Source organism: Phlebotomus papatasi, chromosome 2, assembly GCF_024763615.1.
Source record: "Phlebotomus papatasi isolate M1 chromosome 2, Ppap_2.1, whole genome shotgun sequence".
NCBI lineage: Eukaryota > Metazoa > Arthropoda > Insecta > Diptera > Psychodidae > Phlebotomus > Phlebotomus papatasi.
Window position 1 is genome coordinate 100,894,404 of NC_077223.1, and position 25,115 is coordinate 100,919,518.

A 25,115-nucleotide genomic window follows, 5' to 3' on the forward strand; every position below is an offset into this window, starting at 1 on the left:
ATTTTAGAAGTCCCAAATTCCTATCTTCAACCGTTTGATATCTAATCTAGACTAGAAGCTCTTGTAGTATTAGATCAACTGACCGGCTGAACGAACAACTCGACTTAACGTTGAGGGTCAACCAATAGGATACGGTACGATGTCAAATTTGGAATATCGGTGTTAAATTTCTTATGAAAACAACTGCTTATAAAGAAACAACAAAAAGTATCGTGTGAAGCTGATAGTACAGTAGAGTCTCGCTATAGTCCATATTTGGTTTCAAATTTGACACTTGGGTCGCACTATAGTCCATGTAATTTTTTAAAATTATCAACGATTTTTAGTATTGAAATTGCTCGACGGCTTCCACTTTCTTTGCGATTGTGGTACTTGTCCTTGCTCTCTTCATTATGGATCACAATTATCACAACTACTTAATAAAGTTTGCCAAAAATATTAAAATAATTATGTATGTCGCATACTAAAAAACATAACCTAACTGAAAATCAGTGTTTTGAAATCAACGGTCGATAAATTGTGAACTATAGAGCGATGGCCTATAGCGAGACTCTACTGTAATGAAATTTATGTCACAATTGTACTCCCTATTTTTGGTGCCTTGAGGAAGATCCCAACCAAGGACCGAAACGTAGGCTAGTAAAAACTGATTGCAGAACAATAAATCTAAGACGGATAATAGCAGGGACATGACGTTTCCTATGCTTCCCATATGTTTGTGGCGAGCCGAAAAAACTTTTGAGTTTATTAGCTGTTTTCTGTCATTGTAGAATGAATTAGCAAAAACTACAAATACAAAATAAAAGCCAATTTAATAACGATGAGGCAACCGAAAACTCCAAATTGGCAATCTACGTAATTTTGGAGATATCTCGTGAAATGTGTACGAAAACAGAGAAAAATTTACACTAAAACCGGTCGCATTTTTCAGAGCTAATGTCACCCCCTGGATAATAGGATATACCGAATTTGACATTATGAATAGCATGACCAATATATTATCTGAATTGTATCATTCTGTTTTCCCTTTGGATAAATAAATTATTCTGGAGAGCTAAAAAGCGCTCTTCTTTTACAGACCATGATAAATAAATCAAGAAATCAAGTTGAAATTTCTATTTAAAATTTTATATCACCTTTACTACAGAATCATGGTCAAACGAGTTTTGGTAAACCGGGATGTTTTAGAAAAAAATATAATACATACATTCATCCTAAATACTTTTTGGAATAAAAAGATTTTGTGATTCTTCTTCAAAATTGTAAACATCGGGAGGCTACTCGCTATCGTTTTATGTATACACAGCTACTTGTAGTAAAGTATAAGTTACTAAACGAAATTTTGTTACCCTGCCGAAGGAATGCTTATGAAACTCTATAATGCGGAGATAAATACGGTTCTTGTGGAATTTTCCCCTACTCGTATACTTCATGTGAGCAACACATATGCGTTAGTCACATATAAGAAGTTAGTCGTAGATACGCTTTTGAATAAGTAATGATGTATTATATACACAGTAAAAAATTGTGTGAGAAATAAAGTTGTGTATTTGAAAAGTTGTGTAAATTCACAAGCAATATGGTTGTAAATTGTAAAATTACTATCATAGTGGTGGTACGATACTAACATAATGCTAGTAAAATTATGTATTGTGTAAGGAAATTTGTGTATTGGAAAATTTGTGTGAGAACTGTCAAAATTCCATTGTTTACTATTGCAATTTTTCTAAGATTTCACATAGATTTTGCATTTTTAACTGCCTAATTGACTTCTGGAATCATTCATTGGATTCTTAAAATATGCCTCAGTCGTGAAAAATTAGGAATAATTATGTAATAACAGAAAACAGAGAAAGCATCATGTAAATTAGAAAAATTGACGATGCAACTCTTGGCCATTTGCTGAAGAGAAGTAAGCAAGTCGGTAGCGCAGGCAGAAAACACGAGACCATCAACGCAAAGATTATGCGTTCAAGTCTCAGACTCTCTCTTATTTTTTTTCCTTTTTTTTCTTTTTTTTCTTATGGCCTCTACACATTAGAGCAATTTATGTCCATATTGAAGCAAATTCCCTGTACTTGTGTAGGTAAAACTCTTCAATATGGACATAATTTTCTCTAGTGTGTAGAGGCCATTAGTTTAATATCGAGACATATCACAGATAATACAAATAAACCGAACAAAATTGCTCTACAATCAAAATTATAGACAGGAAGCCATTTTATAAAATTGAAAATACACAACTTTGCCAATACACAACATTTCCAATACACAAAATTTACAACCATAGCGCTCGTGCAAAAATTACCAATCGTAGTGGTTGTAAATTTTTTTACTGTGTAGTTTGAGTCACGACTTAGGAAAATTACAAATGCCGAGCGTATTAATTGGCCCATCTCCTCAACGTATGAAGAGGTGTTTAAGAAAAAGTTAAAAAAGAAAATGCTGGCAGAAAGTAAATTCCAAGGATCTTCAACAACTTTTAAATCGAACTATCTTGTCAACAGTTGGCTTTTCCGACCGAAGCTACTAAAACCGAGCGGTTTCCTTACCGTATTACAAATGCGGATGAATACTTTAGTAGGTAATCGTTTGGCACTAAGCAGATTTCACCTTGCAATATGTGTGATAACATACAGGCGAAGAGAAGATTGGCAAAAGGCTTAAGTGTCTCACTGCAGATACAGCAAGGAGCAACGTGATTCTGCCTTCCATATTCGATGCCTGATGAAGAGGATATTTATCTTCGAAATATTATTATTTATTTATTTTGATGTACCGGCGGGTTTTTTCCATTTTGTACATTTTTTGGTTTACAAATTTTTATTCTGATTACATTGTGTATGAGAAATATGTCCATTCAGATGCTTCAGTCCGATGGGATGTAGCGTGTAGCAGAGAATTAACGAAAACACTAGACCTCTCTTAATTTTTCTAATTTTATTCTTTATGACATCATCGAAATATCATAAAGAATAAAATTAGAAAAATTAAGAAAGGTCTAGTGTTTCCGTGCATTCACTGCTACACCCCAACGAAACGAATAATGTTAAGCAAAGACTTGCCCCTACTGAGAGATGCTATTGAGAGTAAGTGGATGTTTTGTTTGTTTGGTTTATACAGTACTGCAGCGGGACAGACATAGAAGAATTGAAAGAAACTCTGAAAATTCTGAATGAATTCTTGGCGACCAAGATGTTCATTCCTCAAGTGCGCCTTAAGAGCTTGGTTTATTTTTTCATGATATCTCCTGTGATCTCTGTGATCACATTATTCCTAATAAAAGTACATGCTTGTTGGATGCAACTTGTTATCCTTAGTTCAGATAGATGAACTTCTCCTTTTGCCCAGTCTAATTATATGATCGATTTATGAATCCCAATTTGATATCTTCAACTGTTTGACTTCTAAGTTAGGAGTTCTAGCAGTATATCAGGACGCTAAGTTTCCAGAAAATGCTTGGCTTTCCTCTAAAAAAAAGAGGGCCGACAGGATTCAATGGTTTATTGTACCTAGGGCGGAGCAAAAATCGTTTGACCGATTGTACCTAACTTTGCTTGCTAGAGAATTCCTTCTGTGTAAAATATTTGATCCGCTACGGGAAATTTAAGACATTTTCAGTCCTGTTATGATTGCCAAGCTTCTTTTTTTCACTAAATCTTTCTGTAGCTTCTATGATAATGTTCTTCATTTTTGCTAATCTGGGTTTAAGACTGGTTTTCTTGAGGAGAAACATAAGTAACTTAGTGAGTAGCCCCCTTATTTATAAAATTTAAATAAAAAACCACTCAACAATGCTGAAATGGAAAAAAGATTCAGAAAATAAAAGAAGAATCCGCAATAAAAAATTTATCATTCAAATGTTATTCAAATATTGAAATATTGAAATATTTTTTGTTCTATAAATATTCAACGCTATGATAACTGATTGATTTACGCTTTCTAAATTCCTAGGACAATGCTTGAACTTCAATTGCGCTTGGGTTCTTGTTCTTATGCTTCGTCATACGATCACTTTTCTGAGAACCAGAGGATTCGGAGCTTTAATTCCTCTGGATCATCATATTTATCTACATAAGCTCACGGGAGTCCTAATTGCTGGCTTCAGTCTCGTCCACACGATCATGCATCTCTTCAACTTTACGTTACTCGTCGTGAACGATCCGGTGGTCAACCATGGAAATTATTCATCAGCCACTTGGATCTTCACATCAAAACCTGGACTATTTGGCCTTATTCCTGGCTATGCTAACCCCACTGGGATAGCTTTAGTCTTTATTCTGGCCGTTATGTTCATCTGCTCTCAACCCTTTGTCCGTAGAGGCGGAAGCTTTGAAATCTTCTACTGGACCCATCTTCTCTATTTGCCCTTCTGGTTTCTTGTCCTAATTCATGGACCGAACTTTTGGAAGTGGTTTATCCTACCAGGACTCATCTACACCTTCGAGAGGGCTCTCAGATTGATTTGGATGCGATCTCAGCGAGGGAAAACCTACATCTCATCTGGATTGCTTCTTCCTTCCAAAGTTACTCATTTGGTCATCAAACGTCCTCCTCATTTCTACTTTCGTCCTGGAGATTACGTTTTTGTCAACATCCCAGCCATTGCCAAATACGAATGGCATCCTTTTACCCTAAGTAGCGCTCCTGAACAGGAAGACTACATGTGGCTGCATATCCGAGCGGTTGGAGAGTGGACAAATCGCCTCTACAGTTACTTCGAAAAAGAACAGAATCGTCTGCATAGCGGAGAAATCCCACCATCGACATCTCAAGACATCCTCCGAAATGCCCCTAAGAAGACTACCAACATGACCGTAATGGAGAAAGTCAGTGAATCAATGGAACCCAATGGAGAGACTTCTGAAGAGAAAGTTACCAAAAATCTCCCTGGAACTTCCAAATTAGCCCTGGATAACTCAAAACCTGTGAAATTCGAACGACAGATCTCTGAAAGGACTGCTATTAAAAAGATCCAAGCGTAAGTTCGTCAAAAACGGATCTTCTCGATTTTAGATAACGCTTTTCTGTCTTATTCAAAGATCAATCCAGAGGACCTTTTCCAATGCCGAGAAACAGAAGAATGCACAAAATGGCGAATACTGGAATGAAGGATTCACAATGAAACCAGAAGCTGAACCAGCCAGACCTGCCGTTCCCAGAAAACTAACACCTGAGAAGAATTTGAGGATGCTCCTGTTCAACAACAAGGCTCCACTTGAAAAGTCCCTCTCGATGCCGGACGTCAACAATCGGGTTAAGAAACGAGAGAGATTGATGGTGTAAGTAGACTAGGATCCAAATAAAGGTTCAGGAATATTTTTTATAAATTTTATCGGTTACAGATTAAGAGAATACATGCGATCAGAATCCGAGAGATCTTTCGACGAAGGACAAATTCGCAAGGCTCGATTGCAATCCCTAGGGTTAGCTTATCTAAGTCCTCAGAATAAATCTCTGGCCCAGAGCTTCAGATACATGCGTAATAAGCCTACAATCATTGCCTTCAAGACGCCCAGTTTGGAGAGCTGCGAACAGAGGCAGTCAACAAACTCAATCGGATCTATGAGTAAGTTTACATTATCGAGGTTTTTATCGAATTACTAAAGTCATGGAAAAACCTCAGTTGTTCTGAAAGAAATGCAGATTTCTATACTTGACCAACGCTTAGAGCAGAGATGAGCAAGAACCGTTTGAAACCGAACAAACGTCAAATCGTTCAAACGTTTTGACGTTTTTTCGGTTTCAAACGGTTCTTGCTCACCTCTGCTAGAGATTATAATTTAGAATTTCAGGTTGTTTTAAACATAACCTCAAAATCTAAGGAAGGATTGTATAGCCCGCATAGCCAATTGTATTAGATTTTGCCTTCGGATGTAAAATTTTTATCAATTATTCCGAAAAAGAATCCTGACTTATTTGCGGTAAAGGTTTGTGAAATTCCTGTAGTTAGAATCGAAATTTGGAGGTTTTTTAATTATAAATTTAGTGGTTAGAATTCGTTGGACTAGACTTCCCATAGTAAAATTAAATAAATGAATAGAATTGATCATTTTCTTTTCATTGCAAATATTAAAAAAAAAAAATACAGTCGAGTTCCTCAAATTTGAACTTCTCAAATATGAACGACGGTTGAATTCAAAGTGTAAAATTTGAGGTTATGTGGAGGATATTTTGCGTGGAGTCTGAATTACAACCATTTTTCTCTGGTGTTTCCTCAATATTATCGTATTATATTATTCCATTCCTTTAAAAATTGTTAAATTTAGAGCAAAGGCATGCAAGAACCGTTAAAATCCAATAAACGTCAAATGAAACATGTACATCAATGGTCAAAACGCTACCATAACCAACTTATTTTGACGTTTATTCGATTTCAACAGTTCATGCACACTTCTGCTTTAGAAAACATATCAATGTAATTTACTTATATTTTACATTGATTAATTAATGTAATTTATTAATAAATTACATTGATATATTCTCTAAAGTTATCTTTCTTAATTTAGGGAAAGTGCATTTTATATGATTTCCGCTACGTGTTTGAAAATATTGTACAAATTTGTGGAACTCTACCTAAATATAAATTTCTCGAAAGTTAGACATTTTTACTTCAAAATAAATTTTTGAGGTTGGATCAATCATAACCTTTAAAATTAAATGTTATAATGTTATACAACAAGAGAAGTAATATCTACAAGCTATTATTTTAATAAATTTTAATAAATTTAAAAGCAAAGTAAATAAAAAGGCAATTTTCCAATGTTCAATCATTTGTAATTTCAGTTAAAAGTCTTTATAGACGTCTAAATCTAAATTCAAAGATAGTAAAATAACTACAATAATTTTGAATGATAGATAATGGGCCTTATTCTCTTATTTAATGAAGAGGCTATGTTAGAAATTGAGGTTATATATGTGACCTAACCTTCTAAAAAAGACTCTCTGAATTTTGGACGTTTGTGACCGATACGTAATGCGAATTATTGAGAAATTCTTACGCAAAACTGTTTGAAATACAAGGATTTTTTGTTCATTGACACACGCATATTAAGTTCACACCCTCAGTTAATGTAAAAATTCCACAAAAAGCCCTGAATAATGAAAATAATATTATAACACAAATATAAAACCACAGTTAATATGAGTTTGTGTACTCAGAACACTCTAAAAGCCTAAAAGTTACTATTGTTAGGTTATGTAATATAACCTTAAAACTTTGTATTTTTGAGATTGAATGATATCTTACAAAAATCCATCTATTTGAGAGACAAAAATAGAATGATTTTAAATATAAATTCCGATATTTTTTTTAGTTTTACTTTAAGTTCTTAAAACATAACCTAATACACTTTAGTTTAGGATCTTTTTTTTCAAGTTGAGATTTTTTAAATTTAAAATTGGAAAATAATTTTAGACCAGTAGTTTTCGTTTGTTTTTGAAAAATTGTTGATCATACCATAAATTCCTCTTCATGGCAGATTAAGTTATTGTCCCACGTTAAATAAGCTTCGGTTTTTTGGGGTTAGGTTCATCATAACCAAAAACTACTAGAATTAACCAGTTAGCCAAATAAAGAAATGAGTCCCAATATATCAATAAAATTTAAGCAGATGCTTCAGGGTTGGGTACACTATTAGAGTTGAAAACGAAATAGAATAAAGTTGTATTGCAATTCAACTACAACTCTGCATACAATTTTTAACTTCTTTTCGCAAAATTAGAAAACCTTATCACATTACTTAGTTTCATATTTTTAATGTATATAGGGGAAGTGCTTATAATTTTGGACAGTCTGCTTATAAGCATCGAAGTTCCAACTTTGAATTGCGATATTTTCTATACTAATTGACATTTCTTGTTACTCTCTTTTCAGAAGGGTTGTTTAGAAACTTAGCAAGCTATTTATCGTCTTATTTTTATTAAAATTAGTTTTAATACGTTTAAAAATGAATTGATATGTAGAGGTGAATTTGACTCTTATTTTGGACAACTTGATTATTAATTTTTATAACTTGTCTGTAAATTTGGACAGCTAATCCGCCTCAATAGGATGCCCATTGTTCTTCATTTGATGAACCAATCTTATCAAGTCCTCTTCCTGTTCATGTAAGGGAAACGTAGAATGTCACAGAAGCCCGGAAACTTTCCATATCATTCATTAAAGTGAGTTGACTTCGATACTCCAAGTACGTGCAGATTCGCTCATTCCCTGACCTTTCCGGGAGCCTTTCAAGGCATTTCTCGCTACATCTCTTTCGTAGAGATGATGCTCCTTTGTTTCTCCAGGCATTTGTCCAACCTAGTCGTCACAAAAGCTAAAACTTCACGAAATTTCGTGAGAAAAACACCTGTCCAAAATAAGAATCATCACCTCACTGGTGAATGTCTTAAAAAATTTCCCATTTTTCACACGAAAAATATAATTCACAAGGCAAATCTCACTTCAGGTCAAATGTACAAATCATCAGTAACGTGAATCAACACAATATTCAATGAATATTCAATAATATCACTCAAAAACAGCGAACAAACTTTGTTAGTACTTCACCAAAACTAAATAAGACTGAAGTAAACACGAAGTTCTGTCATATTTCTCGTAAGCAATTGCTCACACTGAATTTTCAACAAAGCAATTTCAACTCAAATCATATTCAAAATTTAACGTATTTAGTGTCAAAATCTTCCAAAAAGAACAAATATTTAGATAGAATTCATTTTTCATCAAATATTGGAATAAAAATCCATCATTTTAATCAATTTATTTTTAGTGTCCAATTTTACCCTCAAAGTGTCCAAATTTAGAAACTGTCCAAAATTATGAGCACTTACCCTATTTCATTTTGATTTTTCAGGAGTTTTTTTTTGTTTATCAAGTCTATCTTTACTAATTTACAAAGTTATTTTGCATTTTTAATTATGAGACGTTAAAGTTAGCATAACCTTAAAGAGCAACTCTCAAATGGATAAAACTTCAAAATTCTCCCTATTATGCAATTGTTCATAAATTGATCATTTTAGAGACGAACAATATATAGAACAGCGATTGTTATAATTGTTTTCCTTCCTTAACGTATAGAAAAAAAAAACAATTTTTCGCCTTAGGGTAAGTGTGCCAAATTTCGGCCAGCTTCTAATTTCGGCCACTTTGAGTGTAATTTCGGCCATGCAAATAAATTAATTAAAATTATGTATGTAATCTTCGATTAGTCAATGAATTCATTTTGCTTTCAAATATTTATTCATTTTAGGATGTATTAACACAAAGACAGTTAAATTTTAGGTATAATTTGAATTTAAATTGCGTTGTAAGAACTCGGTGTGGAAAGAGTCTTACAAAAAATGTGACAGATCGATTGTGTCTCTAGGAGTGTTGTGATTTGTGGTGAAGTGCAGAAGGTTTTCCTTCGGTGTTTTTCATGAAAATTGATTAGTTTTCATTAAAGATTGTTTCTGTTTATGTTAATAGTGAATCAATCTTTAAATTTCGGGTAAAATTTCCCAGCTGAATCCTGTATTTCGCGTAAAAAAGTATATACTTTTTGAGCGTCTCTCCGGTGAGGTAGTGTTGCCTATTCCGGCAACATCTTTTGCTTTCCTAAATTTCTTATTCATTTTATGTTTTCTTTTTGAATTTCTGAATTCTACAATGTCCAGAGAAAAAAACTATCGCTTCTATGAAAATAATGATGTGGAAAAGGCCTTGAAAGAGTTCATGAAGGGCAAATTGCTACGGGAATCTGCGCGTAAATTTGAGATGTTACTCTTCAGGTGTTTAGGACAAATTACACGGAAGATCTCAGGGCTAGTGAGTCATATAAACGTATTAAATTAAATATTAAAGTCGTTCCGTTTGACGTTTTGAAATTTTCTATCCGTTGCGTCACAAAATGTGGTCAGAAAAAAGGTGGCCGAAATTTCACACAAAGTGGCCGAAATACTACCCAAAGCAATGCCCATATTTTTATTATTTTTTCAATATTTTAGGAAGTGATTTAAAGAAAATAAAAATGATAAACTAGTCATCAAGGTTCCACACAACCCTCCCGAAAAGGAAGTAACAAAAAATATCAATATGAATTAAAAATATTGCATTTCAAACTTAGGACTTCGGTGCTTACATGCAACTATGCCGAAATTTGGCACACTTACCCTAAATGGCGTCTACACACTAGTAGATTTTTTTTTAAAAAATGCATTTTTAAAGAAAATTTCCCCTATCCTTATTTTATAGGAAGAAATGTCACAATTTAAAAAAAAAAAAACATTTTTAAAAAAAAATTTCTACTAATGTGTAGACGACATAAGGCTATAATTCTTTAACCCTTTAAGGACGATTAGAACATACAGGCATACATACAGGCCATACATACATCGTTCATATATACAGGCACAAAATATGTATACCGAATCAGACTCTATTGGACTTTCCAAGGTTAGATGTAAGAATTATCATTGATTATGTTTCCCAATTTAATTTTTATTGTTGATTTTCAGCCCGTAAAAAGTGTCTCGTCGTTAAAGGGTTAACGTATAGAAAAAAACAATTTTTCGCCTTAAGGCTATAATTCTTTAAGGCAACACATATGCATTTCCAAAGAGAATGAAGTAGGGGAAAGTTCTCTCCCTTCGCATGTTCATGCCTTCGAATAATGTGATTTTTCTTCATTTTTTCCTAAGAGACTTACACGTAATTATGACGTAATTATCAATTTAAAAAGCTAGCTAATTTTTAACAAAAATGTATTTGTAAAATGAATCATGTGGCCCTAGATAGGGAAGAAATAAGAAATGCACTCTTTCAATAAAAATGTAAAGACGCAGTTGTGCGTTTCCAAAAGAAAAGAGCGGAAGTTTAGAACGGGGGCATAACTGAAATTTTCTGTAAATTTTCATACAGATTCCCTACTATTTCAGCCTAAATTTCTATTTCTCTGAATGACCGAAATTTTATGCTAAGTTTGCAAAGGAAGTTCCGTGCTTTTTGATTAAGCCGAATCCGGAATAGGATAATATTTGAAAAAATTATCGTTAGGCAGCCATTTTTGATGCTAATACTTCAGAAACTTTTTACCTAGAGAAACCAACCATTAATGTGTTTTTTTTTTGCAGTTGTCTCTCCCGGAATGTACACCCAAAAGGAAGCAGAGGAGGGCAAGATCCTAAGACGCCTTGGAAATGAAGAATCTGGCGAGCGAGGTCCTCGAGCAGTGAACTATCCCGTCGGAAAGCCTCTTGAAGTAAGCTTTATCGATTTCCTAATTTGTCCTTTCCTCAATTTCTTCATCTTTGCCAGATCTTTATTGATGGACCGTATGGAGCACCATCGAGTCACATCTTCCGAGCTCAGCATGCAATCCTCATTGCCACAGGTAAGCTAAATGATCTATAGGACGTCATTTTGAGAGGATAAATGGAGGATATTTGCAGGAATCGGAGTCACTCCCTTCGCTTCCATCCTCCAATCTATCATGCATCGCTACTGGAAGGCTCGACACTCCTGCCCACGCTGCAACTTCCAGTGGTCCAGTGAGATTCCGCAGAGTGTCATGAATCTGCGAAAAGTGGACTTTTTCTGGATAAATCGCGATCAGAGGTCCTTTGAGTGGTTCGTGAATCTCCTGTCGCAGCTGGAGATTGAGCAGGCTGAACTTGGTGGTGCCATGGAGCGCTTCCTGGACATGCACATGTACATCACGAGTGCTCTCCAGAAGACAGACATGAAGGCAGTTGGTCTTCAGTTGGCTCTTGATCTTCTGCACCAGAAGGTATTTGTTTTAGGATTGGAAAGGGATAGCTAGGATTTCAATGGATAATTTGTCTTACAGGAAAAACGAGATTTGATCACTGGCCTGAAGACCCGTACAAATGCCGGACGTCCCAATTGGGACAAAGTTTTCAAGCAAATCCAGGATCAGCAGCGTGGAAAGGTCACAGTCTTCTACTGTGGACCTCCTCAATTGGGCAAGACCCTTCGCTACAAATGCGATCAATATGGATTCTCCTTCCGGAAGGAGATCTTCTAGGCCCCCCAAAAGCTGCCCCCGTAGAAAAAAACGAGATTTTTGTACGATTTTTCTTTGTTATTTATTTGAAATAAAAAAATAAACTACTTAAACTTCTTCTTCTTGCCGGCTCTCAGGGCATCTTCCAGGGGAACCAAATCTGTGATTTTTCGCTTCTTCAGCTTGTCTTCCTTCAATCTCTGGAACTTTCCGGTCTCTGTGTTGGGTTTCTTGAATACTTTTCTCTTCTTTTTCCTCTTGGTATCTGCAGTTTCTTCGGGAGGAGCCATTAGCTGGGCATCATTGGCAGATTCTGGAACCAGGCAATCCTCCGCTGCCACAGGATCATTGGACACAATCTTCAGCTCCTTTCCATCGCGATTGAGCGTATGGTAGAAGCTGGAGAGGGCATCGAGCTTGGAAAATAAGGAATTCAGCATCTTGGTGATTTCCTTTTTAACTGGAGCTTGTTTGTCCTCCTCCTCAGCTTCCGCTCCTCCAGAAACCTGCTTCAGATAGGATTTCTCGTACAATTCACTCAAGGGAACTGAACTTTTGTTGTGATCCAGAACCAATTCCTTCGAGAATTTTGTGGTATCTTCCATCCGGACCTTCCGGACGACATTGTCATAGCACTTTGACTGGATTCTTTGGAGGATAATGTCCTCCAGGCTCTTGGACGTCTTTTCTGTGATTTGTGGCTGCGGCCGTGCTCCCAAGTCGAATTCCAGAACTTCCTCCAAGAGATTATTTTTCTCTCGTTTTGATCCTGTAATTTCTCCCTTCATCTGCCATGACCTGCCTTGAATAGCTTCTTCCTCGAGCTCTGAAATCTTATCCTTGAGCTTTCTGGACACTTCCTCAAACGTAGACTTGGGACCAGATTGGTTCTCATCTCCTGATTTTTCTTCAATTTCCTGCTGAGTTTCCTCCTCTTCAGATCCTTCCTCATCTTCCTCAGGTCCCTCTTCTACCTCTTCCTCTTTGTCTGACTCTTCTTCTCCTGAAACTTCCTCAGATTCTGCCTCATCTTCCTGACTTACCAGAGATTTCCTCAGAATTCTTCCGCATTTCTCAACAAAATCAGGGATCACAGCTTCATTATTGATATCTATCTGCTGGAAGATTTGTTCCTGGTCCAGATTTTCCACCACCAGACTCAGTAATTTTCCCCCTTCAATGGATAAATCCGTCAAATCCTTCACAGAGCTCAGCAATTTATCGTAATCTTGCTGTTTTCCTCTGAAATTTCAATTAATTCTTAGTGATTTTCTTAGAAAAGCAGAAGGAGTTTTTATTTACTCACTTGATAAAATTAGATTTGTTTTTAGTGATTTTATCGAGGATTTTTAAAAGATTTTCCACTCCTTCTAAATCCATTGCACGTGTTTTTATTTTGGATGCGCGAGGTGAACTGTCACTTTCTACACTGTTAAAAAACACACAATCCCTATAACAAAACGTGTATGACAACCCCATAGCAAAAGCGAAAAATTCCTCGGAGTTTTCCAGTATTTTTCCTGGAAAAAATCTATGGAAATTTTCCATAATAGGTTCCAAGGAAAATTTGATGGATTTATGCTGGATTTTTTCTGTAGAATATATCCATGGAATCTTCGTGGAATTTATGTGGATTTTTCCACCTAAATAAAATGGAGAAAAAATGAAGCTGTCACATGCACCTCGTGATTTTACTTCCGATCTTCCGAATATTAAGGAAATGGCAAAAATCACGGGGATTTTAACCTTTTAAGGACGAGAAGCTTTCCGCTGAGCAAACTTCAACGAAATCAATTTTCCCTCGATATTTCAGCTTAAATAAGAGATTTATGGTTAAAAAGAAATTTTCCCATCCCTAGGAGTCCTGGAAAACTATGGGTCATATATGACCCAATCGTCCTTAAAGGTAAAAAAGCACAAAATTTTCCAGACGACTAGTTTACTCGTTTGCTCTGTTATTTTTGAAGGATAAATAACTTGAATATATTTGTGGTAATAAACAAAATGTTTAGAGTACGAGTAAAAATTAAAACGATCAAAAATTAATTTTAAAAAATCTCATTCAATTTTTGGTCTCAAAGAATCTTGAAGAAAACAATAATTTTTATGAAAAAATGTATAATTGTTTACTTCATTTTTAATTTTCATGATATTCATCGAAACAAATTTCGCATACTGGTAAAGTACAGAGATAAATGTCGCATGCCTCACAAATACAATTGGTCTTGTCTTATAATCCTTTTTTTCCGATAGCACCATGTGCACCTCAGTTTTCTTCGAAACATGTTTGATGGTAATGGTTAGGTGCAATGTTGTTTGTCTCTGGGAATTTAAGACGTACAGTTTCACATTGCTGTGGATCCGGGAGTTCTTCCAGAGTTGATGCGTTTTCGATGAAGACTTCAAAGTCCACTTCATCCACGTCTTGTTCCAAATATATTATATCGCTTTCGTTCAGGACAAGATTGTCGGCATCATCGCTATCTTCCGGGCATAATAGTGGATGACTTCGGGTTCATTGATCATGAATTTTTTTCCATTTTTGAAGTCATCTACAAGAGTAAAAAGTTATAAATTTAAAACATATACGCAGAAGTATCTTATAAATTATCAATATATTACCTTCTTCAGTCAGTATTGTACTGGGAAATCTCAGCTAATTGATATATCACACAATATTACACGAATAATTAACTATTTTGCGCACACATAAACAAAACCATGAAACAGTAACCTCAAATATTCGAAAAACCACTAGAGACAGATTCGGTGTTTTTTTACCTTTAGGGACGATTGGGTCATATATGGCCCATGAAAATTATGAAGTTTTCCTGAAAATACCAATAAACTGAATAAACTATAATTTTTACTTTGTTAAGGAATATTATGTATAGTTATTATAGTTTCTTGTCCCAAGAGGTTTTTGCTTAAAAAAAAATTAGAAATACTAAAAATATTAAAATTCAAGCACGAATGTGTAAAATTGAAAATTCGTCATTTTTGAGCTCAAATATTTTTTATAAAGCAAATAGCTGGACATTTGCAAAAAAATATCCTAGATTCCTACATCTTTCTATTTTGTGACTATGTACAAACATTAGAAAGAAAGAAATTCAGGTAGTCAAGAAAAATTATTTTCTCTATGGGTCACGGGTGACCCAATCCTCCTTAAAGGGTTAATAAGTTTTATTGCACCAGCGATAACGAATTACCACTTCAGAGAATAAAAACTGTATTACAAAAAAAATATTTTTTTCATAAAATAGATATTATATGATATAAAAACAGTTTTATTTTAGGTTGGCGACCTATTTAATGTAATCACTTCACTATTATGTACACGAAATACAGTGTCGCATAATTAATTATATTATAATTCGTCGCAGGAATCACTAAAAATGTTTGCGAAAGGTTTGGAATAAATTATCCACGTTGTCACAACACCATTTTATTTGTTTGACATTCGAGAAAAAAAGTGGAAAAAACCATATATAAAACCTTATGATAGTGGAAATTTGCATATGATTTTTTCAGCTTATCCCGCGGATGTTTCGCGTATGAGTTTCCATATAAATCTTCCGCGGAACACCACGGAATTCAACGCTGGAATTCCAGTGGATCGTATTTGAAATTCCACAGAGAGCTATGATTCCAATGGAATTTCCGGCTCCAAATTCCACGGAAAACTTAGTGGAATTTTTGCGTCAAATTACGCGGATTTTTGCAATTTGGACGCTAGTTTTCCACTGGAATTTCTTCGGAATTTTGCTATGGGGAAATCATGCCTAGAGCTAGAGCCACATAAAAATCCTCCTGAAGGAAATTTCACCAGGTACCAAAGGAATTTTCCTCCACAAGTCTCCAAAATTATCCATCCATGGGACTTCTAGTGGAATTGCTCGAGAAAACCCATCTGACTGAGAGTGGAAATTTCCCAAGTAGATCGTGGAACCAAGGGTTTCCATTGGAATTTTCTTCTTTCGGAAAACATAATAACTTTCTAGAGAATTTTAATTTTAATAGAATTCCTAGAGAAATTTCTATGTGCAATTTCCATTATTGTTCTCTAGGATTTCTCACCGAAATTTCGATATTCCTTAGAATAAACCATGGAGAATTTCCGTGGAATTTGCCAAGGAAAAATACTGGAAAATTCCTAAGGTTTTTTCTATTGTGATTCCTTATTCCGCTTCCTTTTGCTATGGGGTACTTGCTCTAAGGGGTGTCCTGTGTTCGAATCCTGTTTAGATCTCTAGTTCGGGGAGTGAATTCTGTAGGGGAAATCTATAACAGTCCGAAGTGAATAAATAAAATGTGAAAGTACCGAAAAATTTTAGGAAAACTCAATGAATTCCTAGATGAAAGAATACCAGGGAATATCACTTTGTTCTGTGAATTTCTCAAATTTGAATTAGTGAAGGCACTTGTCAAGTCAGATAGAATTAATATTCATAGATTCTATGTTCATTATTGCAACTGCAATAATGGACATAGAATAGGGGAAAAAGGCTCAAAAGAAGCTCATTAAGCTCAGGAGTAGATGCGTGATAAGAGTGAAGAGTTAAATTAGTGAAAAAGGGATATAAAATACAAAAGAAGTAAGTTATTTTTTTTAGAGAGAAATTAAATGAAATGTAAGAGATTTAATTTTTATAGAAATAAAAAAGACAGAGAGGAAAGGATAGTAATTAGGTGTAAATAAAAGTTCAAGGTCTTAAAGGAGACTGTAAGTGCCTGTAGCCATAGTTTTTTGAATTTTGTTTAATATTAGAAAATGTTTTATATTTTATATTTAATTCTATCAGGAAAAACATTGCCTCAACCTTTGTTTCTACTATTATTATAAACTAGTTAGTTTATAATAAAACTACACCTGAAAATCATACCCCAATTACCCTGAAACTCCCTGGAATTCTCAAATAAATTAAAACCCAAAAGCTATCGAAAAGTAATCAAATTTAAATCAAAATCTCTGCCATTGAAAATTTAAAAAAATCCCACTTCCACGCACATCACTGCTGTTCTTCGTTGGATCATTATACGGGCTTCAGATATATGGCTTAGCCATAAGGCTTAACTTCTCTAGATACATATCAGTCAAAAATTTTTGGAAAATTTTGACTTAGAAATGCACTATTAAGGGGAATTTATCTATTTGAATCAAAAACACAAATTAAATTGGTTGTTATTTAGGATTTTGAGTCCTTTGAAAACTAGGCTAAACCACTGGTCTGAAGACGGTCTTAGGGGCCTCAGTGGATCAGTGCATAGAGTAGTAGCTTTATGACTGTGAGGTCTCGAGTTCGACACTGGGCAGCTACAGATATTGCAACTGTTGTATTAGTTTCGAATTCCTAAAGTGAATGGATTGGAAAGTAATGTTCAATGCATTAGCAATGAACCGCCTCAAAGGGAGATTGGTATAGAGGAATGTTGGCATGGTTCGCACAGAATGAACCTTTAAACAATGCAAATTTTCTCTTTGTTTGCGAAGAGCTAGTTCACTTTGTGCGAACCATGCCTACATTCGGAAATAAGAAGAATTTCGGTTCGACAGCCAGTCGAATGGTGAACATCACGGATCAAGTTGTGATCAAAGTTCAAGTGCAGTGCAACAATTCCCAGCTGTACGTGATTTTCCCTGCCACATTCGATACCTGATGAAGAGGACATCTATCCTCGAAAAGTCGTAGAGAATAAAATTGTGAAAATCAAGAAAGGTTCAGTGTCTCCGTCTATTTCCTGCTTCGGAAATAAGTTTCGACATGCAGAGTTCAGTCGAATACAAAACTGTTATTTGTGAAATATCTTGAGAAATCTGTTGGCAAGCAGGAATTTGGTATCTTTTTTACCACTTCCTGGACGTTCCAGAAAATACTGATCAATAATTCTTCTTGTTTTAATGTTCAACATCGTAAAGGAGTCCTTTGAGTCGGAAAAATAATTCACAAACTTGATAATATTGACTTTGGAAAAGTTGAAGTTTGTCCCCTTTCGTTCTTTTGGGGACGAAAGTACCCATGAGTTTTCCAATTTCCCAGAGAAGGAACAAATTCTTTCTCTCCAAAAGTATCATTTTTGACAAATAAGACTTACAATAAAGTAAGTTTTACTGAAATTTGTTCGCTGGATATGATGCACTGAGAAAAAAGGGGGTGCGATTAACTTTTTTTCCTCATAACTTTAACACTTTTTAGGTGTAAAAATATATCAACATTTTTTAATGTTAATTTTACACATTTTTAAGTATAAAATTAACATGAAAAGGGGTAACTTTAACACCGAATGCACCTGAAAATAATCAATAATCAATAATGCAGGGTAAAATTAACATTTCCGGAATGTTACCCAGAAAGCTTACCCAGAAAGAATTAATTATAAAGTCATATGACATAGTCATACTGTTACAGAATACCCCTACGAGACACCCCAGCGAGCACCAAATGCTAACCGATTGCAATTCAGCTGAAAACATATGTATTTTCAGCTGAATTCTGCTAACCTTGAAACAAAATTGGCGATTCAGTGCCATTTCCATATATTTGGTTAGCACTTTTTGTTCGACAACTGCTGATCAGTCAGCAAATTTTTGCTAGTCGATTCATCAAAAATATGCTGAAAATGCTACTTTTTTCAGCTAAGTGTGCTCGCTGGGACCAAGAAATTCGAAGATACCAATCATCTGAAATCACTCAGAAAAGTATTCCTTTTGTTGCACAGTGCAATAAAAGTTGAATCTCCTTGTTATATTCTCCCCTTTCAATTTTATTTAATTAAAAGTATTTCGCAATTTTAAATTATTTCACGGATCATTTCATTTCTGGAACAGCTCCCTATGAATTTTTCTTCTGCTTCATCGCCTCATATTCCACAGGATGTTTCCTCTTCTGATGAACGTACTTATTGGCATTGCTGTTGAATTGTTTGGGGCAGAAGAGGCAGGTGTATAAAACTTGGCTTGAGGAATGAGTGGCCATATGTTCCTTTAATCCTAAAGGTGTTTTAAAAGCACTGCTGCACAGATTGCATTCGTACTTCCTGACTTTCAGGTGACTATACTGGATATGCCGTTTGAGAGCAAATCGGTTAGGTGCTTCTTTTCCACACATATTACACTTGAAAATTTCACCAGATTCATTGTGTCGCTCCACATGAAGCTGCAGCAATCTTTTTCTCTTGAACAACTTTCCACACGTAGGACAGCAAAATTTTCCTGCTCCTCCGTCCAAATGGTTATTCATGTGAATTTGATAGGTGTACTTTGCTTTGAAAACTTTAGCACAAATTTCACAAACATGTTTGTTGTATCCATCGTGGGAATTTCGTACATGCTGCTGCATGATGGAATTCAGTGCGAATGCCTTATCACATTTTGGACATTTAAATTTCTTTTCTTTGTCATCTAAATGGGAAATCTGGTGGCTCTTGAGGCGAGATGCTGTCATAAAAGTCCTTGGACACTTTGTGCATTTGTACTTGTGTAATTCTGGTGGAGCATGTGTATTCAATATGTGTAAGTTCAATCCATTGGCCGTAAGGAAACCCTTGGAATCGCACTTTGTGCATTTGAATACATTGGGATTTATGTGACTGTTGAGATGATTGACGAGTCTTGTACGATTTTTCAACTTCCTGTCACAGCATATCACGTAAGCTTCTTCATTGTGAATATGTAATGTGTGAGCTTTAAACTTCTTAAAAGTCTCAAATGATTCTGAACAAATATCACACTGAAGTTTAAAGAATTTTCTTATTCTTTCATCCTCTTCTTTCAAATCAATCAATTTGCGACGAGTTTTCTTTGAATTTTCATCCTGTGGCGCTTCCTTAGCATCCGGTGGAGTAGGTGGTCCATCCTGAGTTTCACTAAAATCTCTTTTCTTGCTCTGCCCTCTGGTTTTATTTGGAATCGTCTTGCTCATGTCTGTATCTTGAATCTCTTCAATGGAAGACTCTACAGGCTTTTTTCTAGGTCTACCTCGTTTTCTAGGCATTGGCTTTGGTGATTCTGCCAAAGCATTGCAAGATGATTCACTGAAATTTTGCTCAAAATTACAATCTACTGATTCATTATCCGAAGGCATGTCTTTAACTTCAATCATTTCAATATCAGGCTTGATCCCAATCGCAACTTCAGCAATTTCCATTGGGTCCCCATACAGATTCCGGAGAGTAATCTCTGAGTTCCGGACGGTTGTCATAAAATTTAAACATATTGCAACAGTTTCTGAGCACTTACTGCAAATAACTTTTGGCCAGTTGTCTGTCTCTTCCACCTAGAATTTTTAAATAAAATTGTAGATTTTGGACATAAAAAACATTAAATTATTTTACTCACAGTTATTCCAAGATATAAGGTTAAAGATTTGTGGAGGTTTTCCTCGAGAATTGAAGAGTACTGGGTAACTCTTTGAACACAAAATCTACATAGTTCTTCTTCCTTTTTTTCTTCATAAGTCACAATTTCTGTTTTTACTTCACACTTATAGTCGATATCATTTAAAAGGGACATTTTAACAAAATATCAGAATTTGTTTCGTGTTTATACTTTTTGACATATCCTATCCATTTATAGATGAAAGAGATGGCAAATATAATCACCGCCTTCTGTCTCCTTTCCTCTTCATCTGTCAGATGTCTTGTGCATGTCCCAAAAATTTTTATTTTGTCTTCCCGGACGCCAATCTAAAGATAGAATCAAAACATTGCAGTGCATTGCAGTTTTATTGGAATTTCCAAGCCAAAATGACTCTCACGAGAGTCACAAGTAAACTGTTCTTGTCGATCGAAATGGATTAAATTTGCTCGACGCGATTCTTTACCTCCAAAATTCAACTCACAATCGAATTTTCACGCATTCCAAGTTGCAAGCACCCTGAGTTGCACGCATTTTGAGGTCACCTGTAAAGAATCTCAGCTACCATAAGCTTATCTGGGCTTATCACTAGTCATTTTCTATTTTAAATAGTCTGAGTGGGGAAGACCAACAAAAGAATAAAAAGTTCATTGAAATCGGTTAATAAACATTAGATATAGAATCTGGTTCATTTGAATATAGTAAGGGTCCGGGTACAGTGGGTTGGTGTAGGAACGGATGGGACCCGCAGTTAGAAAGATCTGGATCTCAGATACAATACATACCTACAAAAATTTCATCGAAATCGCACCATAAAAACCGAAAATACAGTCCGGTCAAGAAATTTTTGATTATAGCTCGGGTCAGGGAACATAGAGTGAGGAGTGCAACCCACCGCTGGAAAAGTCTCGACCTCAGCTACAACATACTAAAATTTAAAGAAAAATTGGCTAGTTTTCTAAAATAGATTTTTCGATTAAACGGAGGTTCGATTAAATCGGATGAAATTGGGTTGTTATAAGGGTTGTAGTAATCCATGAGAGCTTTCCAAAAGACAATTTTTTTTTAAATTGGAGCCAGAGATATGGTCATTTGAGAATTGAATTTTTCACTTCTTCTAGCTCGTGTCAGGGGGGTCTGGAGAGGGGCTTAAATTTTTGTAGGCCCAGCTATAACATACATAGATCGATCATCGATGCCATAGGGGCTGAGTAATGGAGAAAACAAAATTTGGTGTTCCAAAATGGCGGATGGGGGAGGAGGAGGTAGATCTGACATCATCAACTTCTAGCCACCTATCGACATTTAATCTTTGCCGAAAACCGCTTGTCGATATCTCTTTCCGTTCTCTCCCAGAAGCATTTCGCTCCTTGGAAATTACAAGGGGCCAACTCAATCTGAGCCATTTTTCAGGAGACAGCATGAAAGATTCAATTTTGCATAAATAATTATCTCTATTAAGTATGTTAATGAAAACAATTTAATTCTTTTCTATTTGTATGAGCATTATTATAAGCACCGAAACATACATAATTTTTACCTTTAAAAATATGTTTTTTTATTAGTTAGCTCTTTGTCATTCTAAATGATGCGCAAATTTTCATAAAATTAGATTGACACGGGATCAACTTGCTTGAGTTAGTCCCTTGTTTCACAAAAAATTGCACGATAAATCTATTTTGTGCCCTTGACTTCAAACAAAACCGCGCAAGCAATCATAAAGAGTAAAATTTTGAAAATATTTTATAATTACGAAATTTAATGATTCACATCATCTGAAATTTTATTAAATTCTCTGTCTGAGTGCATTAAAACCTCAAAATCGCCAAAAAGTGAGTTGGCTCCTTGTAATTTCCAAGGAGCGATTTGTACTCCGATGAGTGTCAAAACGTGTAAATCCAAAATTTGGGCTCGATCCGACGAGGTTGGATTTCACCTGTAATCACCTGAGATTGTAAAGAATCTCAGCTAGAAAATGATTACCTTGTAATACAATATCTCGATATGTTTAATAATAATAAACATAGCAAAGGTGTAACTACGCCTACAAGGGACCCATTATCCTCTTCTCCAGCTATAGCGAAAGCTGGGGTGACATGATAACTTATTTTCGATAGTATCGACTGTCGATTCTGAAAACTTTAAGCGATATCTGCACTTTCTGTAAGTGATATAGATATTTATTAGCTGTCACATTCTTTTAAAAATGTCACTATGAATGACTTAACAATGCGTAAAAAGTCGGCATTCGCTTTATCTAACAGATATAGCTTTATCGATACTGTCGATTCGATAGTGTCCAAAAGTTATCATTCCACCCCTGGCTTTTCTGGCTTTCTTGGCTCATTGCCGCTCTGAATATGGATAGGGAAGTGAGCGTCAAATGGACTCCCGATATTTTACTTCAAAAATGGGGCTTAAAGTTATTAAATGGGGCTTCGAAATCGATAAAACTTCGTTCTGTGATTCATGTGCAAGTAGTCTTCACTGATTTTTACTCGAAATTTAGTCAATTTTTACTAGTTTTAACGCAATCAAAATACATCAATAACTTCCTGATAGTTAACTCCCGGATGGACTTTATGCAAGAATGGGGCCTCATTTGTTTAGTGGATCGTCAATAAATGTTAGAAAAGTGATTCTTTCGATCATCGAAAATAGGTTTTCAGTAATTTTAACGAGAAATTAAGTGATTTTTGTGTAGTTTTGAATGACACAAAATACGTGAATAACTCCCGGATAGTTCATTCCATGAAGTTTTTTCTGCAAGATTGAAACTCAGTTGCACAGTTAACCGTGATTAAATGTTAGAAAAGTAAGTCTCTGGATAACCTAAGACGATTTTTAGTGATAAAAACCAGAAATTCAGTGATTTTTTTGTAGTTTTGAATGACTCAAAATACGGGAATAACTCCAGAAAATCCAACTCCCGGAATAACCTTTTTTAAACAAAAATATAACCTAGGGTATGTATATTTGTTTTTAAATATTTTCAGTATTTATTTTACTTGTTTTATTTTTCTTTGGCCATGAGTACTATTTTATATGACATGTGATACTTTTCCCAATAACTCCTTAATTAAGTACTTAAATATTCAAACTTAACTTTGTGTCTTAAAGAAAAAAATTGTTAGCAAAGTGGTTCAGTTACAATTTTTTGTCATTATGTTTATTATTAAAGAAATAATAAATATTGTTTAAGCAAGCGTTAAAATTAAAATCGTTCAAAAAATAATTTAAAGATTTCTTTTCGTTGAAATTTTTTTCGTTAGAGTATCAGTAATTCAAAATTTAATTTATAACACTCAATGAAATTTCATAAATGTTTCACTCGCGTTTCATCTCAACAAATTAATACGATTTATGCATGATTCGTTTTTTGTGTTAATTGCCTAATAAAGCATATACTTCTTATCAAAACAAGCCGGTACGTCAAGTGGAGACAAAGAAAGTCGAATAAATTTGAGTTCCCCAGTAAAAATACTAATTTTCAGTGATTCTACTTTATTTAAAAATCTTTGATGTGATATTCTGTGATCTAGTGATCCAGTGAGGCACCTAAGAGGGATTTTTGAGCTGTTCGACATTCGCGAAGCCAGAAATATTCTGTGAATTCCGACTGTGACTGTTTATTTTGGACAAACTCCAAAGGAATTATCGCCTTATCGCCAAGCCCTGATTGAAGGTTTTCTAGCCAATAAATTCAGGTCAGAATGGTTTTAGGAAAAGTCTGAGAACATCAGATTTGACTATAGCGAGATATTTATCAATTTTATACAGGTGGGAAGATAGAAAGGAGGAACTGGGATACCTTAAATAACAACAATAACAATAACAAATCAAATAACAATACCTTAAATGCAGTGATAGAAGTTACATTAGAAAGTGTTCGGTCGGAAGGTTTTGTAACTGATATTGAACAATTATGCCCAGTATGTGGAGTTGTCAGTGAAAATATTTTTAAGATGACTTTAAAACCGATGGCGAACTTACTTTTAAATAATTACACAAAAAACGTGAACTCCCGATTGGACGATAAAATCTCTGACAAAGATAGAAAGTCTACCGTTTTTATAAAACGCCAATAATTTGTTAAAATAAAATTTGATTTCATCTCTACTCAGGTTTTTCAATATCTCCATTTTGCATTTCTTTTACAACGTTTAATCAATTTTTGATATCTACTAATAGAATTTAATTGAACTAATGCTTAAAATATTTAATTGATTAAATATTCAATTAGATAATAAAAATATAATACTAAAGAAAAAAATATCTAAATTTTAATTTTAAGCAAATTCCAACGACGACGAACGCATTGTGCTGCTGCACTGAACACCTCAGAGTGGCAATGTGTGCGAGTACGTATGTGTTAGTGTGATTTTGGTATCAGCAGGCTGTCATACACGCTGAGTTCCCTCTCTACATTCAGAGCGGCAATGGTACGAATATACTCATTGCCGCTCTGAATATGGATAGGGAAATGAGGTTATATTTTTGTTTAAAAAAGGTTCTTCCGGGAGTTGGATTTTCTATAGTTATTCCCGTATTTTGAGTCATTCAAAACTACAAAAAATCACTGAATTTCTGGTTTTCATCACTAAAAATCGTCTTAGGTTATCCAGAGACTTACTTTTCTAACATTTAATCACGGTTAACTGTGCAACTGAGCCACGATTTTGTAGAAGAAAAACGTCAGGGAATGAACTCTCCGGGAGTTATTCACGTAATTTGTGTCATTCAAAACTACACAA

General features: G+C 34.9%; 3 protein-coding genes across 3 annotated transcripts in view; 1 reads left to right on the plus strand and 2 right to left on the minus strand.

Moving 5' to 3' along the window:
• Positions 1-12,113, plus strand: part of LOC129800422 (NADPH oxidase 5) — a 38,786-nt gene extending 26,673 nt beyond the window's left edge. The window contains exons 4-10 of the mRNA XM_055844775.1: positions 3,955-4,981; positions 5,043-5,282; positions 5,346-5,569; positions 11,113-11,240; positions 11,297-11,372; positions 11,431-11,768; positions 11,829-12,113. Coding sequence (XP_055700750.1) covers positions 3,955-4,981; positions 5,043-5,282; positions 5,346-5,569; positions 11,113-11,240; positions 11,297-11,372; positions 11,431-11,768; positions 11,829-12,026 — 2,231 coding nt within the window. The 3' untranslated portion in view covers positions 12,027-12,113. The remainder of the gene's footprint in view (positions 1-3,954; positions 4,982-5,042; positions 5,283-5,345; positions 5,570-11,112; positions 11,241-11,296; positions 11,373-11,430; positions 11,769-11,828) is intronic.
• Positions 12,063-13,415, minus strand: LOC129800423 (U3 small nucleolar ribonucleoprotein protein MPP10). The gene is made up of 2 exons (XM_055844776.1): positions 13,312-13,415; positions 12,063-13,247 (listed from the first exon to the last, which is right to left on the minus strand). Exons 1-2 carry the CDS (start codon positions 13,383-13,385, stop codon positions 12,110-12,112), a joined length of 1,212 nt encoding a protein of 403 aa, XP_055700751.1. The 5' UTR covers positions 13,386-13,415; the 3' UTR covers positions 12,063-12,109.
• A 5,330-nt stretch (positions 13,416-18,745) lies between these two features.
• On the minus strand, positions 18,746-20,593 carry LOC129800424 (transcription factor grauzone-like). Its single transcript, XM_055844777.1, has 2 exons — positions 20,344-20,593; positions 18,746-20,281 (listed from the first exon to the last, which is right to left on the minus strand). Exons 1-2 carry the CDS (start codon positions 20,515-20,517, stop codon positions 18,839-18,841), a joined length of 1,617 nt encoding a protein of 538 aa, XP_055700752.1. The 5' UTR covers positions 20,518-20,593; the 3' UTR covers positions 18,746-18,838.
• Between the last annotated feature and the right edge of the window lie 4,522 nt (positions 20,594-25,115).

Excerpts from the sequence above, each read along its gene's own strand:
- LOC129800423 (XM_055844776.1), bottom strand. The coding sequence starts at position 13,385 with ATGGATTTAGAAGGAGTGGAAAATCTTTTAAAAATCCTCGATAAAATC. Across the intron at positions 13,248-13,311 it reads AACAAATCTAATTTTATCAA|AGGAAAACAGCAAGATTACG; the intron begins GTGAGTAAATAA and ends TTGAAATTTCAG.
- LOC129800424 (XM_055844777.1), bottom strand. The coding sequence starts at position 20,517 with ATGTCCCTTTTAAATGATATCGACTATAAGTGTGAAGTAAAAACAGAA. Across the intron at positions 20,282-20,343 it reads CCTTATATCTTGGAATAACT|GTGGAAGAGACAGACAACTG; the intron begins GTGAGTAAAATA and ends TAAAAATTCTAG.